The 14,715-nt window shown below is 48.3% G+C and overlaps 1 protein-coding gene across 2 annotated transcripts in view; it reads left to right on the forward strand.

Moving 5' to 3' along the window:
* GRIK3 (glutamate ionotropic receptor kainate type subunit 3) overlaps window positions 1-14,715 on the forward strand; it is a gene marked incomplete at both ends in the record, with an annotated part of 234,194 nt that overhangs the window by 147,521 nt on the left and 71,958 nt on the right. For both annotated transcript variants that reach the window (XM_081225397.1, XM_081225396.1), the window contains one exon: window positions 9,672-9,929. In XM_081225397.1, coding sequence (XP_081081523.1) covers window positions 9,672-9,929 — 258 coding nt within the window. The remainder of the gene's footprint in view (window positions 1-9,671; window positions 9,930-14,715) is intronic.

Here is a 14,715-nt window from a genome sequence, read left to right on the forward strand (position 1 = left end):
AGAACCCTAGAGTTCCATGGAACTCTATTAAAAACACCCCTCAGACCTAAGGAACCTCATTCCCAGGGTCATCCTTCCTATTGTATGCTATCATGGCCCCTTGCTTCTCTTCTTCAAGGCCCTTATCACAATTTGTAATGAAATCATCGTGTGTATTTAATGTCTTTCTCCTCCTCTTCAACACAGCTGAGAGGAAGGCTCCTTCTTCTTAACTGATATAGCCCTGGCACCTAAAAGACTGGTATATATTAAGTGTTCAGTGAAATGACCATTGAATGAATCAATGAATGAGTAGTGTGAGAATGGGGCATGGGAGGCTAAGCATCATTGCCCAGAATCCTTGCTGGCAGCATTATCCATGCATCTTGGGGAGACAGGCCCATCCACAAGATCCCCTTGGTCTTTCTAAGGGGTTCCCGGTGGCTAATCAAGGGCTCCTGGGCTCTCAGGTACACACCTGCCAAGGTGCTGCCTGCTGCCATCTCTGTTTTCCAAAACCCCATTGCGGGTAGACACCTCAGTATAGAAAGGCAGAGTAGCGTGGGCTTGGAGCCAGACATCCTAGAACTGCACTCTGTCCATTCTGATATTAGTTGTGTGACCTTGCACAAAACACCCAGTGCCTCAGCTTTTTTTGTCTACAAAATGGGCACACCTCTGTGAAGTGCTTAGGACAGTGCCTGGCACATATGAAGTACCATTGGACTTGTTCTTATTACACTGGCTGCCTTGCTGTCCACTCCCTGAGCCATCAGGTCAGGGGCCTCACACCTTCAGGCACTTTCCCAGTGCTGGTCCCTGCCTCGCCCTCCCTGCTTCTCCTTGCCTTGTGTGCTGAAGGTCGAGGGTTTCCTGGCATTGAACACAGCTGTCACTGACATTTTAGAGGCCACTGCCTCAGGGCCAACCTGCACACAAACTAGAGGCACCCCACCCTGTTAGCCTTGTAGAGTGGTCCTTCGCCCATCACGCCATCCCTCCTCTCCCCGTGCTGACGTGCACTCCTCCCTGCCCACATCCTCCTAGCTCTTTCCCAGCATGCACTGCGGCCAACACTGTGTGGTCAGGTCTCCATCTCCCTGCTGAGAGTCCACGCTGGCACCCTTTGCCCAGCCTTGTCCAGCTAGAAGATGACTGACCTCATTCAAAACTGCTCAGTGAAAAGGTCAAGACACAGAACAAATGCCTGGAGACGGAACAGAGAGGCCCGTATGGACACCACCCCCCTAAGGGCTGGGTTGTGTCTTCTGTCCCTTTTGTCTAAAATTCACTAAAGGAATAGATGACTCTTGAGTGGTGCACATGCCACTCAGCACAGGGACTTTCCCTGGCAGTGAGCCCAGGACAGAGCTTCAGAGCCTGCTGAGGCACTTCCTCCAGCAGGGGCTCACAGTCCCACGCTATGTGGAGTTGCCTGGCGGTGGGTGAGTAGACCCGAGACAGAAACACTCAGCTCTGGAAGTCCAGCCAGATGGGTCCAAGTGACCAAAGCCACAGCCCCTCCCCATCCTACAGCAGGTCACGTGCCTTGTTTGTTGGAGGGCCTACCTAGTCCAGCACTGACGTGACCCTCCAGCCACATCTGTGCCACTGGCTCCCTCAGTCTCTGGGTTCTAGCCATCCCTGCCATCCTCAGGTGCCATGCTTCCTCCCACCTCAGGGCTTTTGCACATGCTGTTCCCTCTGCTTATAATTCCCTTTCCCCATCCCACCTCTTTGTCTAAAGAACTCCTCCTCTCAGCCTTCTGATCCTCGGGGGAGCCCTCCGCAAGTCCCTGGACAAGGTCAGGTCTCCCTGCTTTCATCTTATAACACTCTGGACCTTTTTTTCACATCCCTGACCCCTGGTGGTGTGGGTGTGGGTGTGGGTGTGTGGGTATATTTATGTGATTATCGTCCATCTCTTCCGCTAGATTGCACGTCCCTTTGCCTCCTCGCTACCGTACCGTAGAATCACGGTTCTGACTGCTGGCGCCATATACCAGTTCTGCCTGGTTTTGAACTTTACATGAATAGAATACCAATGTGTACTTTTTTGAGTCTTGCTTCTTTCACCCTACAGTAGATCTGTGAGATTCATCTATGTTGTTGGATGTAACAGTAGCCTCTTGTTCTTCATTGTTGTGTAGTGTTCCATTATATGAATAGACCACAGTTTTTAAAAATCAAACTTACTGTTGAGCATTTGAGTTGTTTCCATTTAAGGCCACAGAGTAGTTCTGCTATGAACATTCTCATCAATGTCTTTTGGCGCACAAACGTGCACGTTTTTCATTGGATACATACCCAGAAGTGGAAATGTGAGGTCATCCAATGTGCATATGTTCAGCCTAACAGTTTTCCAAAGTTGCTGTACCAGTTGGCACTCCCCCCAGTAATGCGAGACAGTGGTAGTTGCTCCACATCTTTGCTAACTCGTGGTAAAGTTCGTTTTATTTTCGGTGGTTTATGTGGCGGATGTCTCACTGTGGTTTTATTTTGTATTTCCCTGATGACCAGAGATATTGAGCATCTTTTCAGATGCTAATAGATCATTTGGAGCTTCCCTTTCTTCGAGTGCCTTCTGGAGGCTTTCAACCACTTTTGAAAATTGAGTTGCTTGTCACTTTCATATTGATTTGTATGAGTCTTTTATGTATTCTGGATATGTGTCCTTTGCTGGATATACATATTGCATATATCTGTTACAGATGAGCTCGCCTTTTCACTCTCTTGGTAGTATCTTTTGAGGACCAAACTTTTTCATTTAAAGGAGTCCAATTTATCAATATTTTCCATTATGGCCAATGCTTTTTGTGTTCTGTTTTTGTCTATCCTAAGGTCATGAAGATATTCTCCTATGTTCTCTTCTGGAAGCTCTATTGTTTTATCTTTCATAGTTAACTCTATGATCTATCTCAAATTGATTTTCTGGGTCAGGTGGGAGGTAGGAGGTGAGGTTTATTTTTTCTACATAGTGCTGGTGGGAGTGAAAACTGGTTCAACTTCTCAGGAGAACTGTTTGGAAGTATCTACTAAGGTGAAATGTATGTCTGGAAGGTTGTTCCTAGCCACTTTCTTGATAATAGCCAAGAGTTGGAAATAAATGAAAGGTCCATCAACAGAAGAATGGATAGGTGGGGGGTACAGTTATACAATGGAATTGAATCCGCAATAAAAAACAGAACCAGCTCTTGCTACGCACACCATCCCAGATGAGGCTCACAGACATATTTTTGAGTGAATGAGCAGTGATCACCTCTGGAAGAGGGATATGAACTGGAAAGGGGAAGACAGAACCTTCTTAGGTGTTGGAAATGTTCTATGTTTTGATCTAAGTAGTAGTTACATGAGTTCGGTTATATGTAAAAATTCATAAAATTCTGTGCTTAAAATTAATGCACTTTACTGAATTGTATTATATCTCAATTAAAAAATGTAAGTGGCTCCTCTCTACTGTCACTCTCCCTTAATGTCCTTTTGATAATATACCTAAGACAGACCCCTGCTGTGGTTAGAAGCACCCCTGTCTGACCCTGGAGGCATTTCTGCTGTTGGATCATGCTCCACAATGGGGACCCTCCATCCCTCGGGGAACCCCACGTTCTGTGATCTTTATTTTTTCTTTTGACTTTGGTTTTTAAAAATGTATTCCTCGGGAGCATCATTAGGACTCTTCCAGAGGGGTGAACTTGGGCCTCATTCTAATTAACCCAATGATAATTCATTTTCCCTAGGCAGAGGTTCTCATCACAGCTGGATCCAGCCACCTCGGGCCATGTGGGTTGAGGGGATGCAGAGGCACGGAGCCTGGCACCACCTGCCCTGCCAGCTCTGGTTGAATTAGTCCTTTCCTCCACATGAGGCCCAGGAGGCCTTTGGCCATTAACAGGGACTTTCACTTATTGTCTTTAGTTTTAAATGTTTTGTGGAAAATTAAAAGATCAGTGACTGCCAGGCAGTGCCTGAGCCAACAGCCCAGAGAACGTCTGTGTTTTCTTCCAAGCCTGACCAAGTGGGCCTGGAATCGACCCAGCCCTCCCCAGGCTTCTCTGCCTCCATTTATTCTCTGGGCTGCTCAATTCCTTTTAAGACACAAATTGATCGGGATAATTTTTGCTATAACTACAATTGCCATGCAAAGCGGGTGGGGGGAGCTGCATTCAGGCTGTGGACTCCTGCAATGACTGTGAACCACTGAGTTACTATAAAATGACCAGAAAATGGATTCAAAACTGAAGCCACAAATAATGTAATTACTGCTGTGTGTGCTCAGGGCTGCCAGAACAAGAGTTGGCTGCTGCCCTGGAAACATCTGGAGAGAAAGCTGCTGTGGCTGCTGCTGCTATAACCCTACCCTGGTCCCTTTGGGGCAGCAGTGTTCTTCCAGGCAGGAAGCTCCTCAGAGGGTGGAAGGAACATGGAAGGGATAGGAAAAGGGATGTGGAGAGAGGCCATGGAGAAGAAATAGGTGAAGGGCAGGCAGGACTGATGCCTCCTGCCGCCCAGCAGTGAGATCTAATCATTGCACCTCTGGGAGAATGAAGCCCAGCGTGTTCATCATGATCATATCACACTGTCGTCCCCACCATCAAAACCAATGCAGTATCACCACCGTTACTGTTATCACTGTCAGCCGTGGTATCACCTCCACTCTTCACATCAACACCACCGTCATCACCCCTACTATCATCCTCAGAATCACTGCAGCGACAGCAACATCTTCATCATCACCAATCTCATCAATACCAGCATCATCACCACCACTCCTGCTCTCCTCATCCCTGTTACAGTCATGGCACTAACATCATCATGACCAATCTTATCAATACCATCAAAATTGTTATCAACCCCACTCACATCCTTGCCAACATGACCATCACTGTCATGGCATCAGCATCATCACCATCGTCACCACCATTACCGTTATCACCATCAACATTGTTGTCACCTCCTCCTCATCAGCACTTACATCACCATCATCTTTCCCACCGTCATCATCACCACAACTGTCACGACACTGACATATTTATCATCATCAGTCTCCTCATCACCATCCCACCATTGTTATAAAAAGCAAGAAATGCAAAAGACAGGTTCTTGGAGGGGGTAGTGGGAGGGAATGAGACATAAAAGTTATTCAACCAAGTCATCAATCAGAAGGTCCTAGAAGGAAAAGAGAAAGGGTAGAGACAGGAGATAGTAGACTGGAAACCAGGGACATCAGAGGACCGCTAGGAGGTTCAAAACAGAAAGAGGAGGTAGAGCATGAGAGACACCTACAGATTTCACAGGGTGCCTACATCTTCAGGTTTGGGCAAGAGGGAGTGGCCAGGCCTGGATGGCTGTCCCTCACTATCATCATCTCTTCCATATTGGTGTCCAGTCTCTATGGCTACAAAATGCTCAGGGAGCACCTGCTCATAAGGGGACGAGTGGTCAGAGAGACATTCAGTAAACCCAGAGAGCAGAAGAACAGCATGAATGGACAGTGAGCCCACAGGTCAGGGCATGGCCTCCTTGGGGCACAGGCCCTGAAAAGGAGAACTGTCCCCAGATTGGACCATTTACCAACAAACCTAGAGTTCCAATTTTTGAAGCATTTATTATCTCTGGGGTTTATGTCACACACAGTCACACAGAGTGCTGCCCTAGGTTTATTCACTCTAGGGTGACAATAGCAGGGATGAAACAGTGCTTCCCAGACTTGATCTCCAGTCCCACCACTGTAGGAGCACCAGGAAGGCACCATGTGCCCTATGGTAGGTCCTCTCTTGCACTTGGCATTGGCCATGAGGAATCCTGGTCACCCAGGAGATGCCCTCTGTGCTGGGCCTACCTTCCACACATGGCTGTGCTGTCCCGTGCTCCAGGTGCTTCCATCAGACTCCCGGCAATAACTAGCCTACCCCCAGAGTGCTCTTTCACCCAGACCGTAAGTGGCATTCTCTGATGTTCTTGGGGGAAGTACAAATTTCAGGAGAAATAACTACATTATACAATATCTCCTATTCCTAGGAGGCGGTAAGGGAGGAGGGGTGGATGTCAATGGAGAGGAAAAATACCCTGAAGACCATACATTATGACCAATTCAAACCACCCTGTATCTTTGGATCCCTTAGTCCAGGCAAGAGGGGCTCTTTCCCAGGGCCTGTGCTTTGGAGGGGCTGCCCTTACCCTCCCCTGGTTGATGTCTCCTCTGAGTACAAGGGGTCAGTCAGACCAAGGGGACTTGCCCACCAGGAGCCTGTGCCTTGCCCTTCTAGTCTTTGCTCCAAGTATCTAGAACCCTGAATTTCCTGCCCACTTGGCTCTGTGCCCATCTCTAGGCCTGCACGAGCCTCTGCCCTGGCCTGTCCTCTGGAGGGAGAAACACACTTCCATGGTCACAATCCTAGGCCCTATGTAGGGGTGACCAAGAGACAGCTGTTTGCAAGGAGTGTGGACAGAGCTTGGACATAAGAAGTGGGGTGTCCACATGGAAAGTTCAAGGCCCTTTATGGTTCAGGGTGGAACCAGTGGTCAAAGAGGAGGGGGCAGTGTAGAGGCTGGTGCCTTCTCTCCCCACATCACTGAGTAGGAGAAGTCTCCGTTCTCACCTGACTTTACAGGTTGTTAGGAAGGCATCTTTGCCAAGGTAGGAGGAAATCACATGTTTTATATAACAGTTTGTTAGCTTGACTTAAAAACATTTAAATATTTAGCCACTTGGTATGTGGGCCTCTCTTTGTTCTTTGGCCCTGGGCCTCGCAAATCTTAGGGGTGAGCCTGAGCCCAGTAGGTCATTCCCAAAGGCTCTTGAGGCAGCCAGGATGTGTCTGAATCCACTGTGTGTCCATGTTTTGCCTCCTCCTACATGCATCATATGTTCATACGTGTGCACATAGTGTCATTCCCATGGCCACGGGCTGGTGGGTGTGCTGATGCTCCATTGATGTCTGCAAGTGACAGAAAGCCAAATCCTAACTTGCTTAAGCAAAAAGAGAATGTATTGGTCCACGTAACCAAAGTCCAGGGCTCCACTTGATCATGGGTCTCACATTTCTTTCTCTCTCTTAGCTCTTCTGTCCCCCACACTGACTCCGTTCACAGACAGGCACTGTGCTTTTTCTGTGAGCACAGGGGGCTACTCCACCTCCACATCTTACCTCCTCCCAGGTCCAGTTATAGCAGGAAGTTCCCCCTTTTCAGTGGGAGGTCTCATGCCATCCCATTGGCTCCAACTGGTCACATGACCATCCTCCAAACCAATGTCTGTGAACTGGGGGCAGTGAGTGAGCAGTCGGCTGGGGTCTGGGTCCCTCGCACCACCTCTCCGGGATTGGAAGTGGGAAAGGCAGTGGAGCCCAAAGGAAAACTAGAGACAGTTGCCAGAGAAAGGGCAGTGGTTCCTGGGGAGCCCCTGACTGCCCCTGAGAGGTCCCACTTTATGGATTTTTTAGACACAATCCCTGTAAGCCTATGCCCCGCTTTGAGGCCCAGCTGCCCTCGTTTCTGCTCATTTCATGCTCTGCTGTGCCCGCTGATGCTTGCCCTTCCCAGAAGCATCTGCAGTCTGACCTGCCTGAGTCCTTGGGCCTCCCCCAGGAATGTGAGCTGTTTGAAGGCAGGGATTCAGCATCCATTCACTCAGCACCTACTCAGACCAGATTTAAGCACTGTTGAAACAGCAATAAACAACACAGATCAAGCCCTTGCCTCTCTGGAGCTTACCATATTTTAGTGGGATGAGAAAGTCAACAAATGAATAAGACTTCAGTGTTCATTTAATAGACAAAGAAACAAAGCAGGTGTGGGTTTTCGGGAGTGTGGCTGGACAGGGATTGCTGTTACAGGTTGGGCAGTGATGTGTTTCTAATAAGACACAAAGATGCAGAGACCTGGAGGAAGGGAAGGAAGGAGTCATGTGGATATCTGAGGGGAGAGCATTCCAGCCAAAGGTGACAGCACGTGCAAAGGCCCTGAGGCATAAGTGTGCTAAGCATGTTTGAGGAACATCGTGGAAGCCAGTGGGGCTTGAGTAATGTGAGGAAGGGAGAGGAGGATGTGAGAGGAAGCCAGAAAGTGGTAGTGGTGACGGGGACAGGGTGGGGAAGATCTGCAACAAGTAGGTCCTCATTAATCACTGTAAGGACTTTGCCTTCGAGACTGAGTGAAGCGGGAGCCCTTGGAGCAAAGGAGTGATGTCATCCACCCTAGGTTGTGAAAGGTAAGATGGCAGGAGGATTATGGAGGAAGCCAGAACTGGTGAGGAGCCTTCTGCAGTAAGGCAAGCAAAAGTTGATGGTGGCTTGGACGGGGGTGGGAGTGGAGAGAAGTGGTCAGATTCTGATATGCTTTGAAGGAGAGGCAGCAGGAGTTGCTGATGGGCTGGGATGTGGGATATGAGAGGAAAGGAGTCAAGACAAAACCAGGGTTTTGGGCATAAGGCACTGAGACAGTGGAGCTGCCCTTTACTGGGATGGGGGAGGCTGGGAGGAGAAGAGGGGGTGACGTTTTGGACACGTTAGGTCTGAGATGCAACTTAGACATCCAAATAGTGATGGTGAGTGAGAGGTGAGATGTACAAGTTGGATGTTAGGGAACAGGTGGAGCTGGAGGTTTAAGAGTGACCAGCAGGTAGGTGTTTCATTCCTATGTGTTTCTCAACTTTCCCCCCAGAACAGGACCAGGTACAGAGCTGGTGATGCTAATCACAGAGATGGTAACACAAAAGTAATCGTCATTTCTATTTCACGAGTACTATGCTGTGTCTTTTTTTTTTTTGAATTGAAGTATAGTTGTGTTAGATTCAGGTGTACAGCAAAGTGATTCTGTTATACACACACTCACACACATATATATACACGTACATATAAACTATTGAGTATAGTTCCCTGTGCTATGCAGTAGGTCCTTGTTGGTTATCTATTTGATATATAATAGAGTATATCTGTTAATCCCAAACTCCTAATTTATCCCTCCCCCTCTTTCCCCTTTGGCAACCATAAGTTTGTTTTCTATGTCTGTGGGTCTATTTCTGTTTTGTAAATAAGTTTGTTTGTATCATTTTTTTTAGATTTCACATATAAGCAATATCATATGATATTCTTCTTTCTCTGTCTAGCTTACTTCACTTAGTATGATAATCTCTAGGTCCATCCATGTTGCTGCAAATGGCATTATTTCATTTTTTATGGCTGAGTAATATTCCATAGTGTGTGTGTGTGTGTGTGTGTGTGTGTGTGTGTGTGTGTGTGTATGCCACATCTTCTTTATCCATCCATCTGTCGATGGACATTCAGGTTGTGTCCATGTTTTGACTATTGTAAATAGTGCTGTAATGAACATAGGGTGTACGTATATTCGAATTAGAGTGTTCTCTGGATATATGCCCAGGAGTGGGATTGATGGATTATATGTTAGGTCTATTTTTAGCGTTTTAAGGAACTTCCATACTGTTCTCCATAGTGGCTGCACCAACTTATATTCCCACCAACAGTGTATACTCATTAAACTTCTCTATGATTCTCTAAGGTGGGGGCTATTACAACCCCAGTTTCCAGATGAGGAAACTGAGATTCAGAGAGCTCATCAGTCGCCCACCTCAGAGGGGTTTTCAAGATCACTGCTCCCCATGCCCCCATTGCCCAGATGCCTGATGAAACAGCACTGACCCCTGTACCATCCTTCCCTCCCTCTTTCTGTTGCAGCCTGTGACCAGCTGGCACTGGGGGTGGTGGCAATCTTTGGGCCATCCCAGGGCTCCTGCACCAATGCCGTCCAGTCCATCTGCAACGCTCTGGAGGTGCCCCACATCCAGCTGCGCTGGAAGCACCACCCACTGGACAACAAAGACACCTTCTACGTGAACCTGTACCCGGACTACGCCTCTCTCAGCCATGCCATCCTCGACCTGGTCCAGTACCTCAAGTGGCGGTCGGCCACCGTGGTCTATGACGACAGCACAGGTGGGTAGCCAGGCCTGGCTGGGCCAAGGGCAGGAGATGAGGGTGGCAGAGCCCCAGGATCGGGCTCTTTGCTGCTCACTCAACTCAGCTGCCCCTGGGGAAAAAGTCCACACTTACACCCAAGCCTCATCTAGTCACACTGATGCTCGCCCTGCACTCACATGCAGCCCGGTACGCACCAGCCACACTCACCCAGGCCAGCCCAGCCCACTTCACACCTGCCCTACACTCCCGCCTCCACCCCAGCAGCATGCTCCAATCTGCACTCACGCCTGCACGGCCACGCCCACACCTACCTGCACCCTGCATTCACACATTCTCCTCTGCAGCAAACGCATTCAACTCCATGCTGGCTATGAGCGCAGACTCTGGACTCAAACCAAACAGTACGTGGTGCACGCAGGCTCTGCGCTTACTAGCTGGGCAGCACGGAGCTGTTTCCTCTCCTCCTCTTTCTTTCCAAAGACTCAAGTCCCAAGATAGTTCTTAGCCCTGCCTCTTAAGAGAGTGACCTTGGCAAGTCACTTAACCCATCTGGCCCTGCTCTTCCCACATGACAAGTCAAGAGCTACAGCAGCCAGCTTAGAGAGAGCCCTCCAGCTCTCAGCTGCCTGTGATTCAATGTCAGCTCTTGATTACCTCCTAATGGGGAGTTGGGATAGTGGGGAGAGAATCCCTCAGAAAAGACTATCAGAGATTTAGTTAACTCAGGATTCAACAAGCATGTCTTGAGTTCCTGCTATACCCAAAGCACCAGACAGTAGATACTGGACGGCAGAGACCCCGAGCCCTGCTCAGTGCCCCGTTACTGAGAGCCACTCCTGCCCAGCTCCAAGTCATGGCAGTGTTGCTGCAACCCTGTAGTTCTGCCTGTCTTAACATACCACTATGAATGATTGTCTATCTGTGAGTCTGTTTCTGGCTCCAGACCATGGGTGTTTGGTACCTCTGGGGTTTAGCACAGCACCTGGTACAATGTAGACATTTAAATGTTCAGTTGAATTGAATTGAATTGAACTGAAAATAAAATGGAAATAAACTATAATTAAATATGGCAAGGGGCTTCCCTGGTGGCGCAGTGGTTGAGAGTCCCCCTGCCGATGCAGGGGACATGTGCTCGTGCCCCGGTCCGGGAAGATCCCACACGTCGCGGAGCGGTTGGGCCCGTGAGCCATGGCCGCTGAGCCTGCGCGTCCGGAGCCTGTGCTCCGCAACAGGAGAGGCCATAACAGTGAGAGGCCCGCGTACTGCAAAAAAAAAAAAAAAAAAAAAAAAAAAAATATATATATATATATATATATATGGCAGGAAAGGATGTGTTGGGCACTGATAAGGAAGAAGAAATAAAGATGTGGCTATTCCATCTTCTTTAGAGAAGTTAGTCATATTGAAGTGGGGTGAGTGCACACCCAGAGCTCACTGGTCTTTCTAGGCCATCAGAGCTAAGAAACAAGTGACATGTACATACGGTCAGAGCTAGAGGGACCTGGGGAGAGGAAGCTCCGTGGCCTTGGCTAGTCTGGGCTGATTTACCAGAGGAGGAGAGACATGAGCCTGGCCTTGAGGATGGATGGACAAGGAGAAGAGTCACGAAGGCATTACAGGTGGGGGAACAGTGCGAGCAAGATGAGGAGGTGGGACTGTGCGTGGAGGTCTCATCAAGAGGACAGCCTGGCAGGGAAAAGGATCCCAGTATGGAGGGTAGGAGGAAAAGGTCAGATAAACAGCATGTATAAGGCTGTGGGCAAGGTCTCTGCTGTCTAGCTTCAGAGTTCAGACTTTACCTTGTAAGCAGCCAGGGACCACTGAGTGTTGTTGAGCACAGAAACAGAATAATAAAAGCAGAGTTTTAGAAGGTGGCACTGACAGCAGTGTACAGAGGGTTGGAGGGAGAACCTGGAGCAGGAAGACTGAGGCAGAGGTGGTCCTGTTGGTCCAGGCAGGAACAAAGGGGCTGCTTGGAAGAGAACTGGGGGCCAGAATGGAAGAAAAGGATTGGATGTGAGCTGGTAATATTGAAAATTTGTAGGAGGGTCACGGGCACAGAGTAGTCAGAACAGACACTGGCATAAACCATGGCCCAGCAGTACTGGTGCCTCCAGGCTGGATGGGGGTAGCGGGAGAGGCTTTGCAGAGGAAAAAATGCTGTGGCATGAAGGTGGATGCCAGTGAGACTGGTCAGGGCGGATGCTGAGGCCTGGAGCCTCCTCTCCCCAAGGATGTCTAGCTCTGACTGTGTCTACACATCACTTGATTCTTAGCTCTGATGACCAGTGACCTCTGGGTGGGCACTCACTCCCCTATTAACTTCTCAAAAGAAGATGGAATAACATCTTCATTTCTTCCCCTTTCCAGTGCCCAACACTCTCTTTCCCGTAGTATTTAATTATAGTTTGATTCAACCTGATATTCAATTCAATTCAATTCAACAAATATTTTAAAACTTAAGAGGAGTCAGTGATGGAGTTGGTTTGGTCAAGAAGAACTTAGTACTAGGGATTCAGTTGGATTCAGGGTTGGATTCAATCAAACAATAGTATAAATTTGATGAAGAATAGTGAGTAGTAAGAAGTATGCTTCCAGAATCAGGATATTTCAAGGGGACAGGACAGCTTGTGGGTCATCAAACCCATGGAATGGGAAGCACTTTATAGCAGACTTGGACTATGTTTGCTTTGGGGGTTGTTTCCATTAGGATGTTTTGTCTGTGAGTAACAGACAACCCGACTCAAATTGACTGGAGCAGTAGCCACTTAGTTATCTCACTGACAAGAAGTCTGGAGATGGGCCTTTCCAGGGCTGGTTTAGCAGTTCAGCAGAGTCAGGGTGCTGGGTCAGTATCACTGCAGTTCTCTTGACTTTCCCCCTCATAGTCACAATAAAGTTGCTGCAGCTCCAAGCATCATATCCTCACATGATGATACCCCAGGAAGTGGTAAGGAAAGAGGTAGAAGCCAAAGGGATTGTTCTTAATGTGATTCGTGCCTCTTATCAGGGAGGAAAATCTGTCTCGTAACCTTCCAACAGACCACACTATACAGCTCATTGAGTCTGCGCCTACCACCCTAAACACATTCAGATAGGAATGGGACTGCCACTGATTGGCTTTCACCCATCCCGAGTCACGTCTTGGGGCTGGCACGTTGCCACCCAAACAAAATCATAGTTCTCTTAGTATGCTTGAAAAGGGTACACTAGTTATTTATCTCTATAATAATTCTGTGTAACAAATCACCCCAAAACTTAGCGACTTAAAATAATAAGCATTTATTTAGCTCACAAGCCTGTGGGGTCAGTGACTGACTGAGATTGGCCAGGCAGTTGTTCTCGTCTCAGCTGGATCACTCACCTGCTTGGGGGTCGGCTGACTGCTGGCTGATCTAGACTGGCCTTGGCTGATATGGTGGGGTAGTTGGGCTCTCAATCCTCCAGCAGGCTAGCCCAGGCATGTTGTCATGATGATGGCAGAGGTGAAAAGAACAAACCCAGTGTGCAATTCCATTTCAAGTGTTTGCTTATGTCATGCCTGCTAATACACCATTGGCCAAAACAGTTGACATGGTTGAGCCCAACGTTGTGGGTAGAGCAAGTCTCCTGCCCCCGCAGCTGGAGGGCACTGCAAAATTACATGGCAAAGGATGGGGATGTAGAGAGGGGTGAAGAATTGGGGTCATCACTGCAATCCACTGCAGGGAGAACTGTTTTAAAATGTACTGTACCTGGGATCCAGAGGGTAGATACGACCAAGTGATGATATGAAGAGGCCAATGGCATAGAAAGAAGAGTTGTTACTTACAGTTCCCTAGAAGAAGAAGGGGGCACACCATGGCACCCGGGGCCACATGGAGGGTTGGTCAGGAGGTAGGAGCAAGGGGAAATCGTGGGCAAGAGCCTTTATTAATTAGTTATTACTATAGGTGGAATTCGTTAGGTGCAAACATCCCATATGGGGCAGGAAGCAAAACACAGATTGTAGGGCTTGTGGTTGGAGAGTTTGTAATACGATTTTTGTGTGCCCAGAAAAACCCAGTGATAATAGGGATACAAACAACTTTGGTCATTAGTTTGGCCCATGATTTCAGGATGCCAATTCATCAGTTATAGAATACCAAGAGTGATTATTTCAGGGACCAGCAGTGTTTGCCCTATGAGCTTTTCCACAAAGCCACCTTCCTAACCTAACCCGTGCACAAAGACAGATTTATATCAACCGTGAAAAGGAGGGGCTCAGAAAATGCTGGAGTGACGAAAAAGGGCCCAGCTTAAGAGCCAAAAAGAATTGGTCTTGAATTTTGATCCCATTGCTGGCATGCTGCAAAATCTTGGGAGGCTCACTTAACCTCTTTGGGCCTCAGTTTCTTTATTTGTAACATTGGAACAAAAGCCCCTACTCTGTATGCCTTCTAGGACAGGGAGATGTTTAAATAGGGTAATGAATGCAGAAGTGCTTTGTAAGTGAAAAGCATGACTTCCACAACCATGATTCACTGCAGATATTTTGAGAGAGATTGATTAGGGAAGCAGCCAGGAAGGAGAGCTCATCTCAGGCAAACGAAGAGCCTAGTCCTCCGCTGGGATGGGCCAAGACGAGCCTCTGGTCTCCTTTGGAGAATACACTGATGGGAAGGAGGTCTGACATTTGCTGCTGGAGAATGTGGGTCACTGTGTATTCCACAGGGCAATGAACTTGGCCCACAAGAAAGCTCTGGTGGCCTCTGCTCTAGCATCCAGACTGTCCCTGTCCTCATGTCCTGGGTCCCCAAAGCCCGTGTGCCTACTGATGCTG

This window comes from Mesoplodon bidens (assembly GCF_964165515.1).
Source record: "Mesoplodon bidens genome assembly, chromosome: 2".
NCBI classification, from domain to species: Eukaryota; Metazoa; Chordata; class Mammalia; order Artiodactyla; family Ziphiidae; genus Mesoplodon; species Mesoplodon bidens.